This window comes from Setaria viridis, chromosome 8 (genome assembly GCF_005286985.2).
Source record: "Setaria viridis chromosome 8, Setaria_viridis_v4.0, whole genome shotgun sequence".
In the NCBI taxonomy this organism is placed as follows: Eukaryota; Viridiplantae; Streptophyta; class Magnoliopsida; order Poales; family Poaceae; genus Setaria; species Setaria viridis.
The window spans coordinates 21020237-21031629 of record NC_048270.2 but is presented as its reverse complement, the minus strand read 5'-3'; the positions used below and the strand labels follow the sequence as shown (position 1 = coordinate 21031629).

The following is an 11393-nucleotide window of genomic DNA, read 5'->3' as shown; positions in this document are numbered from 1 at the left end:
TAACTGGTTATGTCTTTGTCATATTCTCCTTATTATGGTTAAAAAACATTTTAGATTCACCAGTGGAAAACATGGCTTTAGTCCCGATTGGATAGGGGCATAGATCCTAAAAATCCAACCGGGATTAAGTTTTCAAGAGAAAAGGCAAGTACTTTAGTCCCGGATCATTCACCTGGGACTAAAGACCCCCTTTAGTCCCGATTGGTTTGACTAAAGGGTACATGCATGCGCTTAAGATTTTTTTTTAAATTCTTCTCCATATTAATATTGTATGCAAGTCGTACATATATTTCATGACAGTAATATATATATATAATTCTTAGGATACACATCAAATTAATATTTATACAATTACTTATATATACAATAATTTGTTCTCTTCATTTTTAGGATCCTCCCATCGTGGTGTTGCTCGGTGCGGCTATTGAACGTCCGTCGTAATAAAATTTTCCTGCGGGATTTATCACCTCGTTCACCAGGAATCCTATGAGACCTTCATATATTGCCAAAATCCTCTCTTTCTTCTACATATTTTTGCAACTCAAGTTTTATTAGAATTATGTCTTGGACTCTTCGTGTGTTTCACATATAATCAAATTATGTTTCATATGGAGAGACAGATATTAGGGGTTGTCTTTGTTTCAGCTTTTTTTTTTTGCTTTTACTGAAGGATGGTTATCCGTGAAACAAACAATCAGCTTTTTTAAAAAATATGAAACAGTTTTTGAAAAACCACGTAGTCTCCTGTTGTAAGTTCCTTGTATTCACTACTACATAAATCGTTTTCACCGGCAGTTTCAAACTACTTATCACCACCGGTTTTCGCAACCGTTGACAAAAGGTGGACAGTAATAATTAACACATCACTGCTGGTTTAGAACTGGAGATGATAATCATTTTTTCTGCTAGTTTGGAACACGAACCGGAGTGAAAATGACTATCACCATGGTTTGAACTTGTAGTGATGATCTTCTCTAAAAACTCTCTACCACACAGTCACCTATCTTAACGAGGAAGCGAACTCACGAGGAACCGGCACATGAATTTTCCCGTGAAATAAGCAAATATGCTTCGTAAAAATTCAATGCGCTAGTGTGCTTCACGAGGAAGCGAACTCACAATGCCTCAAACCTTTCCTTACCACCACAAAACATAATCACTTGACTAATATAGGGATGCTACTCTTTTTTATTAACTTTTCTTAATCTTATATTAATATTTTGATATCAAAACAATTTCAAAGGAAAATGTCCACTATAGAATTATAGATCTCATAGAATACAACTTTGACACTCACTTTGTTCCAATTTGAGATCGTCTTGTAGGTGCGAGACCTTCAAATGAAAAATTTATCAACTACAATTGTCCAGTTCTACAATTTTAATACAAAGTTTGTCTTTATCCAAATTAATATTATAAAAATTTTCGTGTGAACAGTGGTTTTCCCATTGGTGAAAACCCACCTATCATTGCAGGTGCGTATTATGAATTAGCAATGAAAATCGTTTCATTTTCACTATGGATTGTGGTTGGAACCCACAGTGATATACATTTTTACTGCCAGTTCCGACATCCACCACACCCACCTGCTTCCAAAAATTTCTATAGTGGTGATTTAAAAGTTAGTCTAGAGGAATTTCTCCATCTTTAGGAAATGTTGTTTTAACAGGGTACCATTCGTTTTATTCACTTGTTAATTCAAAAACCAGTCCCCTAAGACAGATCTTCAAGTAGACAAAAAAACAAACCAGCCTTTAAAGAGCAAAATCCCAAACACACATGCTGCAAGCGTAAGAAGTAGGCATAGGACGCTTAATTACCTATTTGAAGTTAAGACAAGATCTACTACTTTTCTATGCCAAGGAAAGTAGCATATCAGTGAAATTGCCACCGATTGACAACAATCATCATATCAAAATGCACATAATTCAAGCATTAGACATAATATGACACGAGTTCTGCAATGTTAGAGCTTATCATTAAAAACTGAAATTATATACCATGAAAGGAACAAGAGTTCGGCTTCTTACGGAAAGGAATAGGAGTAACAGGAACTGAAAGAATGTAACCCTTGGTTAGTGTCGGTTTTTATACCCGGCAACCTATCGAGGGGTATCCCGAGGTAGTAGATTGGTTGGTGGGGATCGTCGGACCTGAAACTCGAAGGTAAAAGCGAGGACAAAAGACACAGATTTATACAGGTTCAGCCGCTAGAGTAGCGTAATACCCTACGTCCTGTTTGATGTGTATATTGTGCCCTGCGCTTGGGTGTTGTTTGGTGTTGAGGATTCGATCCTCTATTTTGATTCTATGAGGTTTTCGCCTATCGTTCTAGGAACCCTGCCTGCCTTTATATACTCCAAGGAGCGGGATTACTAGTCGGTTAAAAGGAGGAGTCCTCGTAGGATTACATGGTATGAGTCCTAGTAGGATTACAGAGGAATTCTAGTAGGAGTCTGTCTTCTTCCTTTCTTGCGGGTACTGTGGATCTATCCCTGACAAGCCCCCAAGTGCTTCATAGTTGAATGCAGCAGCCTTCGAGTACTTTTCAGATCCTCGCCGAGTAGTTTTGGTGCTCTCAGAGTACTTTGTCTGGCTAAATCTTCAAAGTTCCTTAAAGCCGCCAGAAGGCTATGGTATGCTCAAGCACTTGATAGTCTTGATTTTGTAATCTTTATCTTTGGAATGTGATATGGAGGGCGGCGAAAGTCGCACTCCATGTGCATAGCCCCCGAGCCTTAGGTTGAATCGAAGAATCAGGCTAGGGGTCAATGAAATCTTGAATCTTCTTTCTTCATCTTGAAAAAATCAACTATTGGGTGTAGGTTATGAGCCCCCTAGCCATAGAATGATTAAATAATCAATTCAAGGGTCTAGCGAGCTTTATCTTTACACCAGTCATCGTCTGACTAGTTTTGTGGTGTCCAGCCCCTGAGCTTATACGCCAAGTGAGCCGTAGGAGCCACGTCGAGTAGTTATTTGGCACTTGCCCCCGAGCTTGGAAGTTAGCTGAGTCATTGGAGATATTCCGAGTAGTAATTGGCACTTTGCCTCCGAGCCTGGGAGCTAGCGGAGCCATTGTAGGTACCCTGAGCGTCCTGGAGAGTCGACACCGAAGCTTGACCTGCAAAAAGAGATGCATACATCACATAGCATATTTGCAGAATTTAGAACTACTGAAAATTTATTCAGTGATGAATATAATGTAAATGTTTTGTGTAATGCTCTTGTTTCGGCCATATTTTTCCCGAGTAGTTAGCCAATTATATTTAGTCTCTCAGTCCCTGTTTAGCCATTGCCACTGTGTGTGAGATCTTTGTTTCATGTACGCGTACTGGCACTGCTGCTACGGAGATCTTTGTCTCGCATCCTAGCATTTAGTCATGACAGAAGATCCGAGACTTTCACGAATTAAGGCGTGTTTAGCTCGAGGAGATTAGCGACCAGTAAGAGGAGACATCGAAAATAAGTAGTAGGCATTACGACCAAAAGAGAGCGTGATTGCGCTTAAAGTAGTCCGTGAGACTTTTCTACCTTTTGGCAAAAAGAGCGCGTGTTGTCGCATCGAGGATTTATGCCTCCTTAGGATGTAGCCGTTGTGAGCCTCCAACACTCAAGTGCACCAAACTTCATGGCAGAGTCTCCTAATTCAGTGTACCATACTTGTGGTGGTGCCTCCGGTACATAATGCACAAAACTCGTGGCAATAGCCTCCGTAATTTGATATACCAAGCCCGTGACTATCGGTCAACATACCCTAAGAGTAATCGGCGAAGTGTAGCTCTAGAGGGTAATTTCCGTCGAGAGGCGTACATAAATAAGTACTCAGCATGCGGAAAACAAGCTAGAAAAAATATATAAAATAATTAAAAAATTGACTTAGCTTGATTCGTGAACGATTGTCGACGAAGCCATGTCGATTGTTGATGAAACCAACTAGTCAGACTCGATTCTGACTAGTTGTCGACGGTGTGAGACCTGCCCTCGACTAGTTTTCTAGTCAAGACAAGTAGTCGAAGTAGACTGTCCTCGACTAGTTTTCTAGTATGTTAGGCTTTGATTTTGAGATCTTGGGGTAGCCTTCCATTTTCGTATAGCACAAATCCCTCAAAATTGCTTTTTACGGAGAGTAGTCGGAGCTAATTATTTGCCTTCAATCCACATGTAACTATAACATATCTTTGTCATTTTTGGAATTATGGCATGGGTTCATCGGTCGGCCTGATCTCCCCTCTCTTCCTCGTTGATTGCTCGCAGGTGACCGGCAACTCGCGCACGCCAACACACAGCTTACAGCCACTCTGGCCCAACGTACATCGTATTGGGCAGACGCACACGACTTCCATTCCTCAGCCCACTTGGCCCGCTCTCGTCAGTTGTTGCCTGTATTGTGCGGGGGGCAGAGCAGTGTTCTAACTGGGTGTGGTGGGGACCGAGGAATTACGGATTCCTGGGACCTTGGCAGTCTGTTCGAGAAAATAGAAAGTGCTTCAGCCGACAGACCCGTTGCTGAATGAATGCGAAACACAAACATAAGCCCTTACTTAGGCTGCTCCAAAACTCCCAACTTCGACACTATGCAAAAAGAAGATTTCCCATCACATCAAACTTATGTTACATGTATGGAGTACTAAATGTAGACGAAATTAAAAACTAATTGCACAGTTTTGTTGTACTTTGCGAGACGAATCTTTTGAGCCTAATTAGTCAATATTTGGACAATAATTCACAAATACAAACGAACGCTACAGTGTGCTACAGGAATTTTGCACCTCCAAACTTTGGGTAACTAAACAAGGCCTTAGTTAACCCCCAACTCCCAACTTTGTCACTATGCAAAAAGAAGATTCCCATCACATCAAACTTGCGGTACATGCATGGAGTACTAAATGTAGATGAAATTAAAAACTAATTGCACAGTTTTGTTGTACTTTGCAAGATGAATCTTTTGAGCCTAATTAGTCAATATTTGGATGATAATTCACAAATACAAACGAAACGCTACAGTGTGCTACAGTGCTGTAACAGTAATTTGGCACCTCCAAACTTTAGCAACTAAACAAGGCCTAAGAGCAAGTATAAGGAGCTGTAAGCTGGTTGAATGCTGACGTGGAGGAGAGAGAAGAGATGAGAGAGGAGAAGCGGGCTATAAGCTTACAGCCGACTTGGTCACAGGAACCAAGAAACTTTGTGAGAATGACTTGTGGACCATGTATTAGTGGTGAAGAGCTAACCATTGTAGGAGTGAACTAGGAAAAGGCTGAGAGAAACCTTGCAGCCCGCTTGCTAGCTGCGTTATTAAACTTGCTCTAAGTGAAACTGTTATAATTACTGAGTATATTACGGTTGGATTTGTTTATTAATGTTTTTGGAACCAGGGATCTATTTCACTTGTTATGAGTAAGAGAATAGCTATCCGTAACTGCAATCTCATGAGAAGATAGAAGAGACTAAACTGTGTTTCCTGGTGCTTCTCCAATGTCCATAAAAAGCTCTATATAGGAACTTTAGCTGACATGATATTCATATAATTTTCCAAAATATTGGTATTTACTCTTGTTATCCAATTTCATGTTAGTGTTGCTTTAATGATATTTATTAATCAGTTCCAGTCTGATGTTTGTTTAAACAGGAAATTTGATGTTTGCGCACAGTTGGTAGAGCAATGCCCGTGGTAGTGACACTATCCCATAACAGCGTTATAATTGTAACTACGTTGTAGAGATACTATTTTTATCTTGTAGAGACATTTTATGCTGATGTGCCACTACAAGTATCCCTTTGAATGAAGAGATATTTTTTTAAGTGTTCCTATATTTTCTAAGATAACTTGTAATGGGAAAATATTATGTCCCCATCCTTTATATGAACTAGAAATATATTAAAAAATATGATAATTTTGGATTGATAGGTCTTTGAACTCAAGACCTCATACTGTTATCATACTAGCTCCCCGTAGTAGTCAACTCAACCCCACACAAATTGTTGGATATTTACTTAGTAGAATTTTTATGAGTAATGCGTCAATAGTCTAAACAATATCTTAAGATATTACTGTGTGAATGTCTCAAACTATGTTTTTATGAGGGTAAGGTCAAATTTTTTAGTGTCTCAAATATGTCTCTAATATTCTATATTCGCATTTTACAAAATGACTTAAAAAATATCCCTATGGTTGAAAATGCCGAACGTAGGGTCTCAATATATATGACACTTTATATAGTGCCAAAAATGTATCCTTATAATATGTTAAGATATATTCATAAGGGAAAATCATAAAATATCTATCCTAAAGTGTCTCTACTCCATGTTTATGAGCTAATAGATAGAGAATTCTACATGCTCAATGAGTATGTTATGATTTCTTTTTTTTTAAAGAACATTGTTTCTTAGGAACTATGAAGCATGATAGTGAAATTTATTAAAATTTGTACCAAAAATCTCTCTTACGGTTTCCAATTCCAATACCATAATTCAAAGCCTTCGATAACATACTTTTGGTTTTATTAACCAGAATTTTACGAATAGTGAAATTTTTACATCTAAGATATCTCTCCTATTTCTAAAGTGCCGACCGTTTAAATCCTTTTCAAGTGGTGCTTGTTGCTGCCCTTTTATCCCTTGTACCACGTGTTGTGGGGAGACATTTACGTGATGTCTTAAAAAAAAAATGCCCGATCAAATATTCATCTTTGTTTTACACCATAGGAAAGCATAATTTGCAACCTTAGTACTGGTGGCTTTTTATCCGGTCCCTTCAAAGTGGGAGGGAGGGGGGGGGGTCCTGGAGGCCTATTAGTATCGGGTGACCCTGTACTAAGGTCTTCATTGTCCATGTTTTATACTCTGCAACCTACTGAGGGGTATCCTGAGATGGTAGATTGGTTGGTGGGGAATTGCCGAATCTGAAACTTGATGGTAAATGCGAGGACACAAGACATAGATTTATATAGGTTCAGACCACTAGTGTAGCGTAATATGTTACATCCTGTTTGATGTGTTGTATATCGCGCCCTGCTCTTGGGTGTTGTTTCTCTAGTTGAGGTGGTTATGCTGATCTAGGTACCCCTACCCTCCTTTATATACTATAGGGGGTGGGATAACTAGTCTGTTATAAGGTAGGAGTCCTAGTAGGATTACAAGATACGAGTTCTAGTATGATGTAGCACTAACCTGATCTTCCGATAGGTATAGATACAAGTGGAGACTCGATGTTGACGATCTAGCTTCAAATCAAACACGATTCGAACCCTGCAATCGCTACACTACTGCTTCATTGGTTATCAACCAAGCTCAACTTGATTGACCTCACCGAAAAGGCTTTCTTGCAAACGAATCGAAGAATACAAGCAAGAGAACGGTAAACACGCAATTAGAAATTGCAAATATAGATGAAGCAAAGATCAATATGGGGTTCAAGCTCTTGATTCAAACGGACCAATCATCACAGGCGAGGAGAACAAGAATAGGGGCTCTGGAGCACTGTAAATGGATTTGTCACCATAGTTATAATGAATCAATCTCAGTTTGTTGATGGAAAACTAGAACTAAACAAAATCTGAGTTCTAAAAATGGTGGCTACTGAGTTTTATACCCAAAGGGGCGTCCTAGGGTTAGGGGCCACCGGGGGGAGGCACCCACAACATGGGCTTAAGGCCCAACATTATGCAAGGCCAAGTTGGCCAAAATAGGTGACGCAACACCTTATCGTGATCACACAGAATGATCCACAAATTTTCTAGACTAGGACTAGAACCAAAAGAATGGCATCATTGTTCCCTTTCCAATGCATCAAAGAACGCCTTGTTTCGATATCGTATGAGGGAGATATGGCCGAAACCGTGCAGAGGTGTTTGCTGAATTCGAACTGAACGTGACGAACGAGTTGGTGATGACTTGTGACTTGGGGAAGACCATGAATCGTGTGTGTCCAGCAGGGCAATGTACTCATCATAGTAGGATTACAGGGTAATCATAGTAGGAGTCTAGCTTCTTCTTTCCTTGCGGGTACTAGGGATATATCCCCGATAAGCCCCCGAGCGCTTCGTAGTTGAGTGCAGCAATCCTCGGGTATTTTTCAGATCCTCGCTAAGTAGCTTTGGTGCTCTTAGAATACTTTATCTGGTTGAATCTTCAAAGTGCTTCAAGGATGCCATGAGGCTATGATGTGCTCAAGACCCATTCTTTTGATAATGTAATCTTCATCTTTGGAATGTGATATACAGGATGGCGAAAGTCGTATTTCATATGGAGTAGCCCTCAAGCCTTAGTTTAAATCAAAGAATCAGGTTGAGGAGACAACCAAAATAAAATAAGTACTTGACATTGTCGGTGTTTTATACCCGGCAACCTACCGAAGGGTTTCCTGAGGTAGTAGATTGGTTGGTGGGTTATCGTTGGACCTGGAACTCGAAGGTAAAAGCGAGGACACAAGACACTGATTTATACAGGTCGGGCCGCTAGAGTAGCGTAATACCCTACATCCTATTTGGGGTGTTGTATATTGCGCCTTACGCTTGGGTATTGTTTGGTATTGAGGATTTGATCCTCTGTTGTGATTTTATGAGGTGTTCGCGTACCGATCTAAGGACCCCTGCCCTCCTTTATATACTTCAAAGGTAGGATTACTAGTCGGTTACAAGGAGAACTCCTAATAGGATTACATGGTATGAATCCTACTAGAATTATAGAGGAAGCTTAGTAGGAGTCCGTCTTCTTCCTTAGGGGGTTTTCCATCCATGATAATTACCGCTAAGAATTCGTTTTGTCTCCCTGCAATCACAAATAAGTGTTGTTTTAGACTTCGACATAATCCATAACAAAATTGTGATTAGTAATTATCTTAATATATTTATTAAAAAAATATAAAATGTTATCTATTGTAAACCTATTTTTTTATCAAATTCACTTGTATCATATCAAAAGTTATAAATTTAAACGATGGATAAATAATTAGTTGGCCATAGCAAAACTCAAAACGGCATTTATTTATACCTTATAAATACCTATTTTTACTTAAAGAATGTTACTGATAGAATATAATTAGTAGTTTGAAAGGAACAAAATTATTTCCTAGAAACAAGAAAAAAAATAAAAATTTAGCATATTTCCGTCGAGGAGTATCTTAACAACCTCGCATTTCATTTAAAAAAACCATCCTCACGAAGGTTTAGATCACCTTACCTACTTCAGATACTGACAAGCAGAGAAATCTCGCTAGTTTCGATGCCCAGGACTCCAAACCCGATCGCGTGGCACCTCTTGGCCGGTTGCCGGCCGCGGGAGGAGGCCCTTCCAGATATAGAATACGAGAACAAAAAACGTATACGGTCACACCGAAGCCAGCCGGCCAGCCCACGCGTCCACTCGGCGGCGCCCGCCACCCAACTCGCTGCATGCGCGCACACGTAGCTCACGACGTGTCCAACTTCCAACCCCAACACGTTGCTTACACGCGCGCCCTATAAATAAACCCATACGGCCTCCGCTTGGTCCCATCCATCATCTCGGGTTGTGAAGCTTTGACAAGTGAGCTCATTAGCAAAGTTAGCCAAAGTGACGCAGAAGCAAGAGGACGCGAGCCAGAGAGAGAGAGAGAGAGCAATGGCGCACCACCAGCAGGGGCTGTACGGCCAGCCGGCCACCCGCGTCGACGAGTACGGCAACCCGATCCCTGGCGGCCACGGCAGCATTCAGGGTCAGGCCGGCGGGTACGGTGGCGCGGGCACCGGCAGCTACGACGCCGGGGGCTACGGTCAGCAGGCCGGGTATGGCCCCACCGGAACCGGCACGCACGACATTGGGGGCTACGGCGGCTCCGGTCACGCAGCTTACGGTGCTACCGGAACCGGCGTCCATGATGCCGGGGGCCCGGGAGGGTATGGGGCCACAGGCACAGGACCTCATGGTACTCATGGAGTCACCGGAATCCATGACGCCAGGGGTGTAGGCAACGGTCACACCGGTGCGCACGGAGTCACGGCCACGGGGACCCATGGTACCGGTTACGGTACGCACGGCGCCACCGGGGCGACCGGAGTGCACGACACCGGGGTCCTGGGCGGAGGCGCCCACACCGGCATGCCCGGAGCCGCGGGAATGGGGACCCATGGCGCGGGTCACGGCGCCACAGGCGTCACCACCGGAACCCACGGCGCCGCAACCGGCGCGGCATTCCCTCATGCCGCTGAGCACAAGACGGGCGGCATCCTTCGCCGCTCCAGCAGCTCCAGCTCTAGCTCGGTGAGTTTCTTGCTGCTTCCCTTGCTCTAGCTTGTTCTCCATAGTGTACATAGCTTATCTAGTTGCTTTCCTCTTTAGTTTTGACCAAACATAACAATCTTTGCAGTCATCTGAGGACGACGGCATGGGCGGTCGTAGGAAGAAGGGCCTCAAGCAGAAGATCAAGGAGAAAATGCCCGGAGGCCACAAGGGCAACCAGGGCCAGGCGACGGCTCCCGGAGCATACGGCGGGACGACTGGGTATACTGGGCCGACCGGCACCGGCACCACCGGGGGGACGTACGCTCCGACGACCCATGGGGCGCACGAGAAGAAGGGCGTGATGGAGAAGATCAAGGAGAAGCTTCCGGGCGGCCATAAGGACCACGACCAGCAGCACACCACGGCGACCGGCGGTTACGCGCCTGGCCGCACGGGAACCACCGACACGTACGGGACGACGACCGAGGGGACACACGAGAAGAAGGGGTTCATGGAGAAGGTCAAGGAGAAGCTTCCTGGTCAGCACTGAGCAGCTTCCAGCTTCCATGCCGAAAGAAAGATTGTGCCGTGCTAGGGACAGAATAAATTGACGAAGAATAAAGCGGCAGCTCTGTGTGTGTTTGCACTGTAGTACTGGCTACCGTAAAGTGTGTGTGTTTGCATTGTAGTGGCTACCGTAAAGTGTGTGTGTTTGCATTGTACGTGTTTCCAGTAAGTGTTTAGTATCTTGATACTGTATTCCATCTTGTGAAAAATAAAATCGTATCCTTCCTTTTATTATACACGAGTCTCATCAATTTTGCAAGTTTGCCGGAGCCATCCACGTCTATTGTCCGTCTGAACCTTAATTACGTGGTTAGCACGATCTGTCGTGCTGCCACAAGAAAGCCATCTTCTGTCTTGTCTTTTGTCGTGCTGCCACGGCCAGTGTTCTTGCCTTCTTCTGTTCCTTCTTGCATTTCGCAAATGATTTCTCCTTTGTGAGATCAAACAACGCAAATGATTTCTCCTTTGTGAGATCTTTTTCCAAACTGGTACAAAACACGCCTTTCGTCCTTCCAAACTGGTACAAAATACAAACGCAAACTGGTACAAAATACAAACGAAACGTGTACAAAACACGGCTTTCGTCCCAAAACACGGACGAAACTGGTACAAAACACGGCTTT

At 42.8% G+C, this 11393-nt stretch overlaps 1 protein-coding gene across 1 annotated transcript; it reads left to right on the top strand.

The window, feature by feature from the left end:
• The first annotated feature begins 9265 nt into the window (after positions 1-9265).
• Positions 9266-11004, top strand: LOC117833602 (uncharacterized). The gene is made up of 2 exons (XM_034713166.2): positions 9266-10242; positions 10349-11004. The coding sequence occupies exons 1-2, from the start codon at positions 9604-9606 to the stop codon at positions 10751-10753; spliced, it is 1044 nt and encodes a 347-aa protein (XP_034569057.1). The 5' UTR covers positions 9266-9603; the 3' UTR covers positions 10754-11004.
• The last annotated feature ends 389 nt before the right edge of the window (positions 11005-11393 follow it).